The following is a 19,275-nucleotide window of genomic DNA, read 5'->3' on the forward strand; positions in this document are numbered from 1 at the left end:
ATTGAAATTTACACTGTTGGAGTTGTTGTTGGAGGTTACAGTGCTCTCTGTCAAACCTAGAGGCTTTCCTTATATGCTGAGACAGGTTTACGATGCCCGGAAAGCATTTAATTGTAGGTAATAAAATACTCAAATAAGAAGATTTAAATAAATCATCCCATCATTGCGGGTCTTTAAAAGGCCAGCGAAGGCAGGGTGGTCCACTGAAATACAAATAACAATGCACACACACACACACACCTGTGTTGGTCCAGGAATACATGAGAGAACTCTTTCGATATTTTCTGATGTAACATCCACGTCATCAACAGCAACAAGAACATCACCTAAAAAACAGACAGAGTTTGTTAAAAGCCATGAGAAACACACTATAAAAATGAGGCCTTTAACCTCAGCTTTACTACACGCTACACACGAGGGATCAATTTGTTCAACTCTTTAATGAAGTAAACAGAGAAAAAGTACGTTGGTTCTACGTTTATAAGCCCTGCCTTTAAGTTAAGATCTCCTTAGAATGTACTCTCGCTTCTGCACAACAAAGGTCTCCTCCACCTGCCTTTGGTAGATCTTGGTACTCCTATCTCCGTTATACAGACTTCCCCTGCGTTATTTCAGATATTTAAATGGCCTAATTGCTTTAGTATGGGCAGGCGTTTCAGAGCCACTCATAAAAAGCTAGCTTGTGGTGATTTACTCAGTAGTGTAATTCCTTTGGAATTCCTTTGGTCTGTCTGGAATGGGACTACTGCAGATTTGCAGGACTCGTATGCCCTTTCATGTAAATAAACCCAAAACTCAGTCACAGAAAATTTAGCTATTTTTCACATTGAGGCTTTTGGACAATCCACTGTGTTTATTTGCCTTAAACACAACATACAACTGCTGATCCAAATAAGACACTGACATTGGCTTATCTTTACAAAGATGACAAGCAATAAGTAATACTTATAAAAAAACATTGTGGGTACAAGCTCTCAAAGTGACTGTCCTCAGTGCGAGAATCTGCAGTATGCAATATCAGGGTATTTGTTGCTATCAATAAGACCAATTTTAAGCAATTTTAAGTAATTTATAAGGTTTCTTTGAAGAACTCTGTTGTACTGCAGATATCTGCACTCTTTAATCTGTGCAACACTGCACTGATAATAGTAAATTGCAGCAGGTACCTGCATGGGAATTTTATTGCATGTATAAACCCTGGCAGAGACAGGGTTTAGAATTAATTAAGTTACTCTACCTACAGCTGTAATTAAACACTGTATGTAACAGCATGTAACAGATAGTATAATCCTTACCAATTAAAATCTGCGCACACTTGCTTGCAGGACTATGAGGTACTAGACCGTGGATAAAGAGCTTTTCTCCCGTACGGCTTCGGTTGTCTCCTCCCCGGTGGACCACGCCCAGCAAAGCTTCCAGTAGTCCTCCTTTCTCTGGAGTAGACGGAGAAATGCTGCTCAGTCGTTTAGGGTTCAAGTAAACACATACATCCTTAAGATGCGGCTGCTGCACAACCAGTCCGGCCCGCTGTCCTGTCTGGTTCTTCAGTATGGAGGCGGGCTGCTGAGAAGATCTGCCATCTTTCCCATCAGCCCCTTTCCTTTGAGACGGCCGCCGTTTGCGCCCCAGTATCTTAGCTAGCTTTTTTTTTAGTTTTGTGTCCGATTTTGTGTTGGAGTCCCTTTGTTTCTTGCCCTGCTCAGTGATGATCTCTGCCTCTTTTTCACTGAAGCGCACATGATTGGTGGCAGCCGATTGACTGGCGGAGACCTGGGCTAGCACAGCCTCCTCTTCGCCCTCACTCAGCTCCAGATAGAACAGCTCACCATTCTTTTGGACTTCATCCAGCCACTCAGGCTCAAGCTCACTAAAAGAAAAACAGAAAAATATAATTTTAGCACAGCTCACTAGGCCTGTAACAAGCACAAGATTTTTACAATAATACATAACACAATAACACTGAATCACATATTAATAAATCATGGCTTACTTTCACATTACCCACAATTCGTCAGAAACCTGTAAAGAATTATTTTATGTAGCAGTGATTTTTTTTTTTATATTTCAGAATTGTTCGTAACTGAAACATGAAAAGGTTATTTTATAATGGTATTTTGCTGCTTAAAAAAATAGCTAATAGCTGTTTTATAATGTTTCATACAAGTCTTCAGAGTCCACTGTTCTCTTTGCATATTTTCTTTGCACAATTTTGTTCTCCAAAAACACATGCTAACAACTCTAGAATTAGATATGTAGCTTGGTATAAAATGATTTATTACCATCTAATTGATATATATTCACATTTATTATTAAAGAAAAACACATTTGTCTATGGAAAAAAAACATGGAAAACTGACTTAGACTGTTAGGAACTGCTAGACAGAGTACAGGTTTATGACTGTAAATGACCTCCAGATTTAATAAACTACCATCAAAACATGTAATTTTCTTAAACATAATCTGACTCAATAATCATCTGCTTTTGGTTGTGTGCTGCTTTTCTGCTTTGCAGTGTGATGGGATTTGTGTGCCTTACCAGTAGTAAAAGTCAGCAATTTTGCCTGCACTCACTGACCCAATTTATAGTAAGACGACAACCGAATTCGACTTATAACCACACATGTGGGCCTACACTGCTTTTTGCATAACTGGGCTGACCCAATCTAAAATCTACAATTACCTTAAGTTTAACCCTCACAGTGCCTTCACAGGGTGAACACAGCATAATCCAGCTACTTGAGTAAAAATGTACCTATCTCACATTTAATGAACATAAAACTATTCTATAAAAAGTAATACTGAATAGCTACCTAGAGGTTTCTTACCACGCTCTAAATTAAGCCACACTATTTCTGTGGTGAGCTCTTAGAAACCACATACCTAAATTCTCTAAAGATGGGGAACAGCATATAATTATTTATGAAGGCTGGCTTACCAAATTAGAAACAGATAGTTCTCCCCCAAATTTGAACAAGGGAGGAGTAGAAGTTGGGTCCTTGATCATTTTTTTATGTGGACATCAGCAGAAACCAATGAAGATGGGTTCAAAAAGGTCTTCAGTGAAAGCCAGATGTGAACAAAGCACTAACAAAGCACTAAGTACAACAACAAATCTTATCAAACTTTTACATGCACAAAAGGTAGAAGTATATAAGTATTTCTATTTGAAATGAAAGAACGTATTGCTAAATTTAATGTAATTTACACAATAACATAATTTACACAATTTATCATACAAAATAGCCATACAGTATGTTTGATTATACAATAGAGCTTTGAGGCTAATGTAGCTAAAGCTTTTTTTGATGAAAAGCTCATTTTCACACTACATTTGGGCTAAAGAAGCACTTGTAGTGTGTTAGATTACAAGGCATATATAGCATGATAGCATTCAATGCTTTTAGGCCAGAGTTCCTCAGTTCCAGTTCTGGAGGTCCAGTGTTCAATATAGATTTTTTCCTTTATTAAACACACACATGAAACAGGAAATTAAGTTGAATCAGGTGTATCTGAGCAGCAAAATCAATACAATGTTTAGTACACTGGCCTTCAAAGACCAGAGGTGAGAAGCCTGGATTAGAACAAACTCTACAGTGTCAGAGGTGCCCTGCACAAGTTTGGGCTCTCCAGGCTTTGACCCTCAAAAAGCCAAATTGAATGACAGATTTCTAATAATGTAGTGTAGTGAAAAGCAAGATGTTTGTATTTTAAATGCAGCCAAATTAAGGTCAAAAGTCACCCTAAAGGAAATATTTTAGTAAAGACAAAATCAATTTAGGTACAGTAATGGATGATATTTCTTTTGTTACTGTCTACTTATACAGTGATAGATTTACTTTAGAGTCCCTAAATGAACATTAATTAATTTAAAAAAATAAAACAGCACAGTAGTTTTCCTACACTTAGAACACCACAGGGAGAATTTATAAAAGATGCAATTTTTATTGTTTATACACTTATGAAATGAAATAAACAGAAGAACAACTTCCTTCTTTTTTTTTGTTATTCAAAATTTGTTTTAAGTACTGTGAAAAAAAAAACAAATCATGTCTCCAGAATTGTGAATTGACTCGAAATCAATTGTGAGTTCATCATTACACCTCTGTAATTTATTGTTGTGTTATATAAGTTGATAATACATATCGGGACAGGCATAACTAGCACATAATTTTGACTTATTGTATGGTTGTGTTGTTTGGAAGAAATTGAAATTATAGACAAAATGAAGGTAGAAACGCTCATACAAAAGTTGCAATTACTATCTCACAATTTTGAATTGCTGTGTGCCCCTTTTTAGTGGAAATGAGCATTTATACAAAAACACATCTCCATGTATGGTTTGTGCAGTCACTTTGTTGCAGACACTTAAAACGAAGTTAAAGCCAGTTAACTAGATTTTAGTTTAATAGTTTGTGAATTCGTGGATCTGGTATGCGTGCTGGTCTTACTCTGAACAGTCGGAGTAACTGTAACTGGAGGCAGTGGAGTCTGAATCGCTTCCCAGCACCTCCCTCTGCTCGCCTTCTTCCCTCTCACTGAAACGCTCCTCAGCCCGGATAGCAGCCATGCCTGCATGTTCTTTACACTCTACACTAAAAAAATCAACCGTTTCTGCTCATTAAAACGCTTTATATGCGTCTATTTCTCCTTCTGTTTAGGGATGAGAGAAGAGAACCCCTCGCCATGTTGTCAACATACGGGTCCTTCAACAGCGCCGCGTGATGTACAGTCGAAGCGTGATTGGCGGAAAGTTCCCGTTGCCCTGGCAACAATAAAGCTTTCCGTTGGTAGACTCAAAAACAATAGGGATAAACTGTACTTATAGAGCAAAAACACACAAAAATGACAAAAACTCTGTTATTAGTTTAATTGGGGAAATTAATAAACGTTAATCTGGCTTAAAACTGGTAAAAGTCGAACTTTAAATGTTTTTAAGTCAGGCCTTATAATAGTAGGCCTATTGTTACTCAATATAATTAAAATTAATAAATCTAGTATCTAGTATTTCATTGCAAATAAAAAAAACTTAAAAAGCTCAGACCCCAATATAATTAGCTATTAAATAAACAAATACATTTAAGTTGACAATCGCAATGCAGAAGACATTTACATGTAGGTTTTCCCCTTTTTTTGCTCACAAACAACACCCGAAAATATTTTCCAAAAAGCTTTTTCCCCAACCAAGGCATATACAGTACCAGTAAAAGTTTTGACTCATCTTCTCATTTAATTTCTTTCTTTTTTATGTACTTTTGTAGGTTAACATTAATGGCAAAATAATTAAGGAAAACATATGGAAGTATTCAGTAAACAAAAATGTTGTCCTCCACAATCCCCTGACCCTAACCTGATTAACTAAGATGATGATTTGGGATGAAGGAAAGAAGGACGAAGCGTGAAGGAAAAACAGCAACTATTGTTCAACATCTCCAGGAACTCCTTCAAGATGCTGAGAAAATCATTCTAGGTGACTCTTCCTCATAAAGACAATTAGATTAAAATACCAAGAGTGTGCAGATCTGTCCTCAAAGATAAATGTGCTACTTAGAATAATCTAAAGTATAAAACTTATTCTGGTTTGTTTAACACTTTGTGGGTGAAGGAAATAAGGTTTGAAGTAGTTCGTTTGTTAGAGGTGTTAGGAGAGTGAGGGCTCTTTAAAGAGCTCTGTCTTCATGACAATATTACAATGTCATAAAAAGAATAAAAGGTGTGTCAAAACTTTTGGGTAGTAATGATTTTTTTAACCAAATTAAATGTTGTAGCATGTTTGTCATATAAGACTAAGTGATTTTAGCTATTAAAGATCTGTCTATGATTTTCACATATTTTTTTTTTTATATTAGATGTCAAGCTCTGTGAATCTTTTTACGTTTTAACCAGGGTCCCTACATTATAGATGACCCCTTTCTGTCTTCGGCGCCCCCTAACGCGATTCTGTTTTTTTTTTTTTATTTACTCGGAGAAAAAAATATATAATGTGTGCAGTTTATTCTATGTTGCTTGTTTATTGATTGAATTCAATTTGGGAAATAACAGGACGTTGTTTGTGAGCAAGAGTAAAGGTGAGACGCGAACCTTACCAAAATAAGCTAAACTTTTTTAAAGTTAAAGTTATTTGCTTTCAAAGTGATATTTGGGTTGGTACCATTACAACCCTGCAGGACACCTTTAACCTAGATCTCGTTTGAAAACCATCAAATACTGAACCATACAGGGCTCACCTGTTAAACACTTGTAGCTACGTTAGATGGGTAAAATGCCTCAAATATTCAACCAGCTCTGAGTTCAGTAAGTTCACCAGGACCAAAATAAGAGCACGTCCCTCCTCCACACTCACCTATACAGGAGAACACTTCTGATGGAGTCAAAGTCCTCCAGGTTCGTGGAGACGGACTGAAATGTTCGTCCATCGGAGCAAACGCTGAACATTATGCTTCATGCTGTCTGTAACCATCGGGCTCAGCGGGGCTCATCAATACTGACAGACAGGAGTTCAAGGAGAAACTGAAGGTTCACGCAGGCGGTGCACGTGTAGCAGTTCAGGTTCAGATCCAGTTTCTGGCGGGTGGTCTGGCTGATTGTGAGCTGTCTGTTCAGTGAAAATGTCACCAAAACGAGGCGCTTTCTATTACAGTCCCGCCTGCTTCCCGCAGACTGACCGGCCACGGGCAATTCTCCCGCAGCCTTTGAACAGAAGAATGCAGTCCTGAGTACTTCTGCAGATCCGTCCTGCTGCCTGCCTCCTTCAGTGCGGTCAAACAGTCCTCATACCGAGAGAGAGAGAGAGAGAGAGAGAGAGAGAGAGAAAGAGAGAGAGAGAGAGAGAGAGAGAGAGAGAGAGAGAGAGAGAGAGAGAGAGAGAGAGAAGAATTAAATAAAGAGAGAGTAAGTGAGAATGTAATAAAAGAGAGAAAAAGAAAAGGAAAAAAGACAGAGAGATCGTAAAAACAGAGAGAGAGAGAGAGAAAAGGAAAGAAAGAGATTGTAAAAAGAAAGAGAGAGAGAAAATAAAAGTAGAGAAAGACAGAGAGAAAGAGACAGAAAAGTAGAGAAAGACAGAGAGAACTTAATAAGTCAGAGAAAGAGAGAGGCACAGAATAAACGAAGCTAAAAGAGGGAAAGGAAAGAAAGAGAAAAAGGATAAAAAGACAAAAAGGAGAAAGAGAGAAAGGGTAAAGTGTAAAATTCAGAAAGAAATGAGAAGAGAGAATGAATTTAAAATTATGAAATCCCCAAAAAATTACTCAGTTAGTGGTTTAACAAAGTCTTTCCACACTCTTACTCTTTTATACAGAACAGGGATAACCTGCTCAATTGGTACCAATCAACCAATCAAAACCCGAAAGAACGGCAACTTATATGTAATATATATATATATATATATATAAATATATAAACTATATTTATAAATGGGGAGTTTTTGAATGTTCATTACACTTAACATGGGTAAACATAAACCTGTGAGAAAAGTATACTGTATGTTCTACGTGTTCCTTTGAAAACTATATAAAAAAATAATTTTAAGTGTAGGATTATTTTATAAATGTAACAAATCTTTATGTACACTGGAAAGTAAAGTGTTACAATAAAACAGAGAATATGAGACCATTTGCTAGACACTGCATTGCATTATAGAAGGTAAGATAAAAAGGCTGTAAGATTTGTATACCTTATGAAATCACATTCTACTGTCTTAACCTTCCTCTTAGACCGACTGATGATGCACAGTGTTAGTTTATTTGTTTTGTATTTAATAAACACTGAAATGAAATGAAATGTACTGCACAACATTCTGGGAATAAGCTGCAGCAGTTCAAAACATTGGACAACAGGGGGAGCTAAGAGACCAGGCACACAACACACGATTATCAGGCCTATAAATTAGAAAATACTTTAATAACATTTTATTAATCTGAACAGTAATTTAAAATGATAGATATATATATAAAGAGAGACCGTCAGACCAGCTACAATGTTTCGTTTATTTTAAATCTTTAACCCAAGCCTATGGGAATAGGATAATAATGACTTTTATATATATATATATATATATATATATATATATATATATATATATATATATATATATATATATATATATATATCTAGCTTAATATTTAATATCCATATTTATTTCTTTGCAGAGATTTGAGTTTTTACAGTAAAAACTGAGTTATGATTTGATTGTGGTTTTAGGTTATAACAGGTGAAGATGCTGTACTTAAATTCTGACTAGTAAAAACTCTAGTTTCACATATTAAAACAATTATTTAAATTTTAAATCAAATTACCTGATTTAACTAGCAAATATTCCTTTAACTATTAATAGACCCTCACTGTTCTATAGAAAAACCTACTTTTAAATAGCATATTCTGCACAAAACCCACAATATTAAACCACTAACATTAAAACAATTGCATTGAACATAGATAGCAACATCCTTAAACAATTATAAACAATTCCCACTTAATTCCAGGGCCTATTTTCGAAATAAAACACGAAACTAACCACTCTGAACATGCACTCTTCCTCTCACACTCCAAAGAGCAAAGAACGATCATCAAAGATAAAAGCTCCTGAAATAAATCATAAGCCAATATCCGATTCGCGCTCAGAAGAGTACATCGCTACTCGTCATCGTGGTTTGGGAGACGTAACACTTAAGAAACACATTTCCATGTTAGACACTATAGAAATGATCCCTGAAAGTATAATCTTAAATTTCACACTGCCCTCGCGGCTCCACCACTTCAAAATAACCAAAAGTCACGGAGACGGTAGTCTAAGCAAATACAGGTTTAAAAACAGGTACAAGAAAAGTGAGACAATAAGAACTCCACAGATACACGTACGGAAAAAGCGTTGTATACTAATCACTATATCACTGCTTTTTTCCCGAATAATTACTTTTCTTATGTATATTATACAAATATTTCAGTATTTTTTCGCATTATAACAACAGTGATACCTTTCTAATGCATATGTAACATTCCTTTTGATTTAATATTTAATATCTAAACTAATTTGTAAAATAGAATTGGCAGAGATATGAGTTTTTACAGTAAAAACTGAGTTATGATTTGATTATGTGTTTTTAGGTTTTAACAGCTGAAGATACTCTACTTAAATTCTGACTAATAAAAACTTTTGTTTTACATATAAACAGAATCATTTTATTATCAGTAACATTGTCTGATTTAAATAGCTTGTAATCATCTACTTAATAACAGACATTAACTCCACTAACATAGAAAACACATAATCGCACGAATTTCCCCACTATGATACTTTAAACCTTTTAAAGCTAAATAATTTAACGTCCGACTAACCACAAAAATTCTAACATTAAACAATCAGTATAAAACTAACCACTCTGAACATGCACTCTTCCTCTCACACTCCGAAGAGCGGAGAACGGTCATCAATGATAAAAGCTCTTGAAATAAATCATAAGCCAACATCCGATTCGCGCTCAGAAGAGTACATCGCTACTCGTCATCGTGGTTAGGGAGACGTAACACTTTAGAAACACATTTCCATGTTAGAAACTATAGAAATGATCCCTGAAAGTATAGTCTTAAGAGGTTCGTTGCCCTCGCGGCTCCAGCACTTCAAAATAACTAGCAGTCACTGTGACGGTAGACTGAGCAAATACAGGTTTAAAAACAGATACAAGAAAAAGTAAGAGAATAAAAACGCCACAAATACACGTACAGAAAAGCAGACTATAGGCTACAAATAAATAAGATCCAGGTTATAAATAACTTATATTACACTTACATATAAATAACTGTATAAGATATTGATTAAAATAATATATACTTGTTGTTTAACTAACGCGTATTTCAGTTTAACTCTTCTAAATTTTACTATAATTATTTAAAACAAATCTAAAATAGGAAATATTTGCTTTTAAACAAAAATATTGTCACGACCCAGAATGCACCGCGCCGATAACCAAATTACTCTGTTTTCATTGGCTCTCGCACGTGACGTGTATTCCACAGCCTAACGCTCGTTGTGTTTTTACACTGTTTTCATTCAAGAATAATTTTATTTAAATGGAGCGCTGATTACAATTAAACATGTACAATTGAATAATTGACCTATGTTGTTTTTTTTTATAATGAATTTCGAAAAGCAGAAACACGTCTTTTAAATGGGTCCCCAGGAAACAAGTCTCGTTTTTTGAGTTCCGCCACGGTGAACGCTTTACGTGTGCCTAATCTTTGCTAACCTACCGTCATCAGATTGATTTTTATGTGATAAAGGCCTGTTTGATCAGTCTGAAGACAGAATATACATATTGAATGAAAGGTGAGAAAAGCAGAGAAAGAGAGAGGATGAAAGAGACAGAAAATGAGTGAAAGAACTAACACAGAGTAAAAGAGAGAAGATTTGAGAGAGAAAGAGAAAGGGGAAGGGGAAATGTAAAATTCAGGAAAAAAAATATATATAGAGAGAATTAATTTGTATATGGACTCCCAAGCATTACTCAGTTATTGTTTTGACAAAGTCTTTCCACACTCTTACTTTTTATCCAGACAGGGATAACCTGCTCATCAATGCTACCAACCAATCAAAACCAAGAAGAACGGCAACTTATAAACTATAATTATAAATGGGTAGATTTTGAATGTTTATCACAATTAATATAGGTAAACATAAATATGTGAAAAAAGTATACTGTATGCTCTATCCCAGCCCCACAAAGTGTCCCTTTAAAAAACTAAAAGAAAAACAACTCTTTGGCCAACAGGGGGAGCTAAGAGACCAGGGACACAACACACGATTATCAGGCCTACAAATCAGACAATACTTTAATAACTCTTTATAAATCTGAACAGTAAATTCAAATTCTGAACAGGAAATTATAGAGAGTACATCGGACTAGCTAAACATTTCAGTTTCTTTCTTTAACCCAAGCTTTTGCAATACTAATGTAACAGTATTTGTCATGCCAACAAAGCACATTTGCATTGAATTGAGAGAGGGGGGTTGTTGGTCGGAAAGAAAGCGTTGTATCACTATATCACTGCTTATTTCGAATAATTACTTTTCGTATATATATATATTAAACATATATTTTAGCATGTTTTAGTATTGTAACAACAGTGATACCTTCCTAATATATATTTAATATTCCTTAGGATTTAATATTTATTATCTAAACTAATTAGTAAAATCTACGTTACAGACATCTGAGTTTATACAATAAAAACTGAGTAAAGATTTGATTATATGGTTTTTGGTTATAACAGCTAAAGATACTACGTAAATTCTGACTAGTAAAACTGTAATTTACAAATGAACACAATCATTGTAATTTTCAATAAAACTACCTGATTTCACTAGCAAATATTCCTTAAACAATCAACAGACATTGCCTTCTAACTTAAAAAAACACACTTTTAAACAATTTATATCATAAAATTAATACTTTTTATTCGCTAACATTAGAACATTCAAAGCAGCTTTGATTAACAACAACAAAAGAACAAATTCAGCATTAAAAATCGTTTTTTTTTTTACGAACAGTATAAAGCTAAAACCACTCTGAACATGCACACTACCTCTCACACTCCAAAGAGCGGAGAACGGTCATCAATGATATAAGCTCTTGAAATAAATCATAAGCCAGTATCCGATTCGCGCTCAGAAGAGTACATCGTTGCACGTCATCGTGGTTAGAGAGACGTAACACTTTCAAAGCACATTTCCATGTAAGAAACTATAAAAATGATTCATATGCTAGGACGACACCCGCTCACGCATTTTTAGCCCAGACCAAAGATGATACCAACCACAGAAATACAAGCCAAAATGATTTATTTATAATAATCAGTAGCATTTACGTCAGGGATAAGAAATGCCTAAAATAACAAACAAACAAAACTAACTTAGAAATTTAGAGCTCACTTACCTAACAAAAAAAAAAGAAATAAAAATACATAAATCTTCCCTCCCTCCCTAACTAACAAAACACAGGAGAAAAGAAACCCCCTCCCAAAGAAACAGGCCTTATCCCCTACAGTGCTACCTTGGCTTTTAGTATTATTTGAAGTGTATTTACAGAAGTAGTATAACAAAGTTAAGTAACATATTTTAGTTATCTAAACAGCTCCATTTTGACTCACGACAGCACAAACAATCAGAATAGTACGACAGGTGGTTTGGTCTGGGCGGCGTGGTGGTTGAATGGGTCGGGTGTCGCGGTGCACTCCACATCGGCCAGCGCTTTATAGTGACGCAGGACCAGGATCAATTAATCAGCTCCTCCCTCTCACAGGTAACCTGCAGGACTGATAGAAAGAGTGAAGGAGAGCGCAAAAGTGAGGTAGCTTAGAAAAAGGAAGACAACAAAGAAAAATATAAACATCTCCCTCCTTAACACCTTGTATAGCACAGAATTACAGTTTCACTGCTATACATTTGCTTTTGTTTTAGATAGAATTAATGCAATAAAGAACATAATTCTTGCAAAATGTGTATTTATTAAATTTGTTTGTATCAAAAATAACACTGCACAAATAAATAACTGTGCAAAATAAAATAATGTTAAATATAATGACTTTAAAGTGCTACCTCTGTTTAAATACTGTACATATTAAAGTAAGAACTATATAAGGCATATTAACTGTAAAATGTGTTCTTTTTCTAATCGCTTGTGAAGTCATGTAAAATATTCTTGCCTTGAGGCTTTTTTTTAGCTCTCCTATTGGTTGTTGACATTGTTCATGTCACTGGAACTGAAAAATATATATACTACCTACAAAAATATATAGATATAACTTAAACCTGAAATATGAATATGGCTGAATAAATCTTATGTTAATTATCAAAGGAAAATTAGGAAAAACAAATGCAAATAGAGATTTCCACCCAAAAGGGAAATTTAAATGTTAAGTTTTTTTTATAAACATTTGAGTTACTTAATAAAAGTTCTTTAAAATCTTTTAAATCTCTAACTCATGCTTTGGCAATACAAATGTAACAATATGTGTCATAACAATGGTTATTTCAAATAATTACTTTTCTTAGATATGTTAATGTATATTTTAGTATTTCACAACCGGAATACCTCCCTAATTTACATCTACACTCATTATTTCTTCTAATTTAAAGTCCCTTAATTATCACTTTTAGTAGGGGGGACACAATATCTTTAAAACCACCTGCTATGATGTTACAACTTGATAGACTATAATAAACATCATTCTAACATTCAACTAAGTCTATAGAACTAACCACTCTGAACATGTACTTTTCCTCTCACACCCCACAGAGTGGAGAACGGTCATCAATGATAAAAGCTCTTGAAGTAAATCATAAGCCAGTACCCGATTCGCGCTCAGAAAAGTACATCTCTACTCGTCATCGTGGTTAGGGAGACGTAACACTTTAGAAACACATTTCCATGTTAGAAACTATAGAAATGATCCCTGAAAGTATAGTCTTAAATTGTACATCGCCCTCGCGGCTCCACCACTTCAAAATAACTAGCAGTCACTGAGAGGGTAGTTTGAGCAAATACAGGTTTTAAAAATAAAAACAAGTACAAGAAAGTAAGAGAATAAAAACGCCACAAGTACACGTACGGATAAGCAGACTATAAAATAGAAATTAATAGGATACAGGTTATAAATAAATTATACTATATTTACATGTAAATAACTTTAAAACGTTTGTTCAATATTATAACTACCTGTTGCTTTACTAACGAGTATTTCAATCATTGTAACAAACATTAAAAAAGGAAAACATTTAAAGAGATATATTGTCACAACGCATAATGCATTGCCGATAACCAAATTACTCTGTTTTCATTGGCTCTCACAAATGACGTAATTACCAGAGCCTGACGCTCGTCTCGTTCTTACACGGCTTTTATTTAAGAAGAGTTTTATTAAAATGCAGCGCTGATTAGAATTATTAATGTACAATTAAATAAATACGTCTTTTTTAAATAATAAAGTTCTAAAATCAAAAAGCACAAACACGTCTTTTAAATTGGTCCCCAGGAAACCAGTCCTATTTTTTTAGTTCCGCCACGGTCAGCGCTTCACGTGTGCCTAATCTTAGCCAACCTACTAAATAACTAACTTCAAAATAGGATTCTTTTATAAATATAACAAATCTTTATTTACACTGAAACGTAAATTGTCCCAATAAAACAGAGAATATAAGACCATACACTCGACATTGCATTGAAGAAAGATGAACAGGCTGTAAGATTTGTAGTTTATTTCTGTTGTAGCCTATTTAATAAACACTGAAGAAGAAAGAAAGCGTGGTAAACAAATCACTTTAACACTGCATATTTCGAATAATTACTTTTCTTACATAAATTGATGTATATTTTAGTATTATAACAACAGGGATACCTCCACAATTTATATTATATTGAATATTTCTTTTAATTTAAAAATCGAATATGCAAAGTCATTACTGAAATCTACTTTGCAGATATCTGCGTGTTTACAGTTAAAACTAAGTTATGATTTGATTATATATTTTTATGTTATAACAGCTGAAGATACTGTGCTTAATTTCTGACTAGTAAAAACTTTAGTTTCACATACTAACACAATCATTAAAAAATACTTTATTTAACTAGCAAATATTCAACTAATTACAGAAACGCAGTCTAATAATTTGTCCGATTTATACGACATAAATCCCTTTATCACCATGTTCTAATACGAGAAACATAATATCTCGTAAACAACAACCACTACAACGCCTGAAATTCAGTGACATAAGCATTAATTTCTTATATTGAACATAGACAGCAGACCTATCCACTCTGAACATGCACTCTTCCTCTCACACTCCAAGGAGCGGATAACGGTCATCAATGATAAAAGCTCTTGAAATAAATCATAAGCCAGTATCCGATTCGCGCTCAGAAGAGTACATCGCTACTCGTCCTCCTGGTTAGGAAGACTTAACACTTTAGAAACACATTTCCATGTTAGAAACTATAGAAACGATCCCTGATAGTACAATCTTAAATTGTACACCGCCCTCGCGGCTCCACCACTTCAAAATAACTAGAAGTCACAGAGACCGTAGACTGAGCAAATACAGGTTTAAAAACGTACTGATAAGAAAGCGTTGTATACTAATCACTATATCACTGCTTTTTTCCGAATAATTACTTATCTTATATGTGTTATACATATATTTCAGTATATTTTAGTATTATAACATCAGTTATACATTCTTAATGTTTATTTATTATTCATTTTGAGTTATGAGTTATGGTTTGATTATGTGGTTTTAGGTTATAGCAGCTGAAGATACTCTACTCAAATTCTGACTTGTAAAAACTTTTGTATTTACATATTAACACAATCACTGCAGTTTTCAATAACATTACCTGAATTAACTAGTTTATAATGATTTAACTATTAACAGACATACAGTTTACTACAGTAGAACACATTCATTTAAATAATGTTTTTTGCAAAAAGTCACAATTCTCATCTTCCCTAACCAAACATGTTTTGTTTGTTGGAGCCTCTATTTATCTAATATTTGACAAAGAATATATAACTAATCACTCTGAACTTGCACTCCTCCTCTCACACTCCAAAAAGCAGAGAACGGTCATCAACGATAAAAGCTCTTGAAATAAATCATAAGCCAATTTCCGATTCGCGCTCAGAAGAGTACATCGCTACTCGTCATCGTGGTTAGGGAGACGTAACACTTTAGAAACACATTTCCATGTTAGAAACTATAGAAATGATCCCTGATAGTATAGTCTTAAACTTTGAACTGCCCTCGCGGCTCCACCACTTTAAAATAACTGGGAGTCACTGAGACGGAAGTCTAAACATAGGTTTTAAAACCGATACAAGAAAAGTGAGGGAATAAAAACGCCACAGAAACCATTGTATACAAATCACTATATCACGGCTTATTTCCAATAATTACTTTTCTTATGTATATTATACATATATTTCAGTATTTTTTCGTATTATAACAAGAGCAATACCTTTCTAATGTATATATAACATTCCTCCCTGAAAGTATAGTCTTAAAGATTTCACTGTCCTCGCGGCTCCACCACTTCAAAATAACTAGTAGTCACGGAGACGGTAGTCTGAGCAAATACAGGTTTAAAAACAGATACTAGAAAAGTAGGAGAATAAAAACGCCACAAATACACGTACAGATAAGCAGACTATAGGCTACAAGTAACTAAGATCCAGGTTATAAATAACTTATATTACACTTACATATAAATAAATGTATAAGATATTGATTACAATAATACATACTTGTTGTTTAACTAACGTGTATTTCAGTTTAATTCTTCTAAATTCTACCATAATTATTAAAAAAAAATCTAAAATAGGAAATAATTGTTTTTAAACAGAAACATTGTCACAACCCAGAATGCACTGCGCCGATAGCCAAATTACTCTGTGTTCATTGGCTCTTATACGTGACACTTGAATTACTTTTCTTACATATATTAAAGTATATTTTAGTATTATAACAACGGTGAAACCGCTCTAATCTAAATTTACATTAAATATCTTATATGCTAATTCATTATTCATTTTTACAGTAAAAACTGAGTTATGATTTGATTATGGGGTTTAAGGTTATAACAGCTGAAGCTGAACCTGATTCAACTTCATAATAAACTTTTAACTACTAACACTCAGCTTTGTTCAAAGGACAGACTAATGTCTACTCCTATAACTGAGACCATAATAATTCTCATTCCTCCCAGATCTTTTTTTAAACTTGCATAATAAAGCTAACCACTCTGAACATGCACTCTTCCTCTCACACTCCAAAGAGCGGAGAACGGTCATCAATGATAAAAGCTCTTGAAACAAATCATAAGCCAGTATCCGATTCGCGCTCAGAAGAATGCATCGCTACTCGTCATCGTGGTTAGGGAGACGTAACACTTTAGAAACACATTTCCATGTTAGAAACTATAGAAATGATCCCTGAAAGTATAGTCTTAAAGATTTTACTGCCCTCGCGGCTCCACCACTTCAAAATAACTAGCGGTCACGGAGACGGTAGTCTGAGCAAATACAGGTTTAAAAACAGATACAAGAAAAGTGAGAGAATAAAAACGCCACAAGTACCGTAAGGATTACCCCGCCATAGAATAGAAAAAAATAAGAATCTCATTATAAATTATAAAAATTATATAAGTATATTATATTAACATGTAAATAATTGTAAACATGTCGATTAAAAATAATATATACCTGTTGGTTTATTGACGCATACTTCAATTTAACTATTCTAAATTCTACAATTATTATTTAAAAAAAACTTTTCTTAAAAGGAAAAAAAATGTTTTTAAACCAATATTGTCACAACCCACAATGCACTCCGCCGATAACCAAATTACTTTTTTCATTGTTTTCATTGGCTCTAACAGGTGACGTATTACCAGAGCCTGTGGCTCGTCGCGTTTTTAGACGATTTTTATTTAAGAATAGTTTTATTAAAATGCAGCGCTGATTAGAATTAAAAATGTACAATTAAATAACAGACCTAAGTTGTTTTTTAATAGAGTTCGAATATCAGAAAACAGAAACACGTCTTTTAAATAGGTCCCCAGGAAACCAGCCCCATTTTTTGGAGTTCCGCCTACGTGAACGCTTCGCGTGTGCCTAATCTTAACTTGAACCACTGTCATCAGACTTAAAATACTACTGCATTTAAAAAATTCAAAAATTGAATATCATTGAAAAGATACTTTATTTCAGTAATTCAGTTTAAAATGTGAAACTAATATTATATAGATGTATTACACGCATAGTGATCTATTTTAAGTGTTTATTTCTTTTTTAATGTTGATTATTATGGCTTACAGCCAATGAAACCATAAAAAACGGTGTCTCAAAAAAATTAATATTATATAAGACCAATTGTTTATTTACATGTTTGTTTAATCATTTCTTAACAGAGTATCAATATCATCTGTAGAAAAGCTTCTGAATACACTGAAGAAAATATAGTAAAGATGTGCTGTTGATGCATTACTTACATTTAGTAGATTTACAAATCCCAACCCTAACCTTTACCTCAAACCAAATCCTAACTCTATACTTAAACTAAGTCTAAAATCTAACTCTAACCTCAGTCCAAATCATAAACCTAATCCTAACCTCAGAACAAAACATAACCCTAAAAAAAAGGTGCTCTGGTGTTTCTGTATAATCCTGCTTTAGTTCACTGAACTCTGCAGGAGGACAGGATTTGCTTATACAGAATATTCATACATGCAAACATATCGCCTATGATTGGCTAACAGCTCTGCAGCAGAGAAAGCTACATGCTTTCACCCCACAGCCTTAGCTGTAAAGATATAGCACTGAGCGCTAGGTAAAGTTAACCCTAAATCTTAGCTTAAGGTCAGACTCTCAGCTTTGCTCGACCGAGAGGTGTCGTTCTCTCTGCAGCATTGATAACATTTCTTTCAGCTAAATTTATGCTACTAAACTCTTACCTCAGACTTGTTGATTCGGTGCTTGGTCAGTTTCACCGCGTCAAAGCCCCAGAGTCTGCTCTACATCATAAAATCCTACATGAATGCAGTCTGCTTTAAGTGTGTTCTGTCGAGTTGGGATACCTTGTCAGACTGTGCTTCCCTAGTGTATATTTAATGTCTGGGTAAAATGGAGAATGCACCGAAGATCTGATGTAAACCTATAGTTACTTAAACAATATAGCTAACGTTAACTAGCTGGTGTAAATAGAGCTGTTAGCTCTTTAGCTGATGAGACCGTGTTGGCTCTGCTGCACCCTGGCTTCAGCTCTCTGTGGGCGGTCCCAAGCCAAGATAGGCGAGGCCATGATTACTATTGCAGTAGTTGACACAGACCCATGTGCTTTCCCTGGGGGGTATTCCAGAAAGCGGGTTCAACAAACTCCAAACCTAACCCTGAACTCCGAGTTGACTTACCTCACCGCTTCATACTCAGAGTTTTCAGTTCCACAGCAGCTGATCAGAGTTAGGTTACTCAACTCTGATTAGGTTAAACCCAGCTGAAGCGCGTTCACGGCTACCTACAAACAGGCATTCTCAACGGAGCGCTGAAACAGGGATTGACCATGAGCAGGAAATATTAAAATCTGCGTATGCAGAGTATTAAATCATATTCAGACATAAAAGCAATTCAGCAGCAGCAAAGGAGTCAGTTTGGGCAAAAATAGCTGACAGAGTCAATGCGACAGAGTCAATGCGTGAGTTAAAATAAAAATTAAAAACTCACAACAATACA

General features: G+C 34.6%; 1 protein-coding gene and 7 non-coding genes across 10 annotated transcripts in view; all 8 read right to left on the reverse strand.

Moving 5' to 3' along the window:
* The window catches only part of intu (inturned planar cell polarity protein), a 29,700-nt gene extending 22,847 nt beyond the window's left edge, over positions 1–6,853 (reverse strand). Inside the window, exons 1-3 of one of the 3 annotated variants that reach the window (XM_022678080.2) lie at positions 6,341–6,853; positions 1,296–1,867; positions 241–326 (exon numbers count right to left, since the gene is read on the reverse strand). In XM_022678080.2, coding sequence (XP_022533801.2) covers positions 241–326; positions 1,296–1,867; positions 6,341–6,432 — 750 coding nt within the window. In that variant the 5' untranslated portion in view covers positions 6,433–6,853. Of the gene's footprint in view, positions 1–240; positions 327–1,295; positions 1,868–4,448; positions 4,819–6,340 lie in introns of those variants that run through there. The other 2 variants (XM_022678079.2, XM_007238406.4) reach the window with 2 other exon arrangements.
* A 1,657-nt stretch (positions 6,854–8,510) lies between these two features.
* Positions 8,511–8,722, reverse strand: LOC125804089 (small nucleolar RNA U3). Its single transcript, XR_007440587.1, has one exon. It is a non-coding gene; the product is annotated as a small nucleolar RNA U3 (small nucleolar RNA).
* A 649-nt stretch (positions 8,723–9,371) lies between these two features.
* On the reverse strand, positions 9,372–9,583 carry LOC125804093 (small nucleolar RNA U3). The gene has a single exon (XR_007440591.1). It is a non-coding gene; the product is annotated as a small nucleolar RNA U3 (small nucleolar RNA).
* A 1,971-nt stretch (positions 9,584–11,554) lies between these two features.
* Positions 11,555–11,767, reverse strand: LOC125804096 (small nucleolar RNA U3). The gene has a single exon (XR_007440594.1). It is a non-coding gene; the product is annotated as a small nucleolar RNA U3 (small nucleolar RNA).
* A 1,483-nt stretch (positions 11,768–13,250) lies between these two features.
* Positions 13,251–13,462, reverse strand: LOC125804092 (small nucleolar RNA U3). The gene has a single exon (XR_007440590.1). It is a non-coding gene; the product is annotated as a small nucleolar RNA U3 (small nucleolar RNA).
* Positions 13,463–14,804: 1,342 nt separating this feature from the next.
* LOC125804094 (small nucleolar RNA U3) lies at positions 14,805–15,016 on the reverse strand. The gene has a single exon (XR_007440592.1). It is a non-coding gene; the product is annotated as a small nucleolar RNA U3 (small nucleolar RNA).
* Positions 15,017–15,565: 549 nt separating this feature from the next.
* Positions 15,566–15,777, reverse strand: LOC125804095 (small nucleolar RNA U3). Its single transcript, XR_007440593.1, has one exon. It is a non-coding gene; the product is annotated as a small nucleolar RNA U3 (small nucleolar RNA).
* A 1,007-nt stretch (positions 15,778–16,784) lies between these two features.
* Positions 16,785–16,996, reverse strand: LOC125804091 (small nucleolar RNA U3). Its single transcript, XR_007440589.1, has one exon. It is a non-coding gene; the product is annotated as a small nucleolar RNA U3 (small nucleolar RNA).
* Positions 16,997–19,275: the final 2,279 nt, after the last annotated feature.

Source organism: Astyanax mexicanus, chromosome 8, assembly GCF_023375975.1.
Source record: "Astyanax mexicanus isolate ESR-SI-001 chromosome 8, AstMex3_surface, whole genome shotgun sequence".
Classification (NCBI taxonomy): domain Eukaryota; kingdom Metazoa; phylum Chordata; class Actinopteri; order Characiformes; family Acestrorhamphidae; genus Astyanax; species Astyanax mexicanus.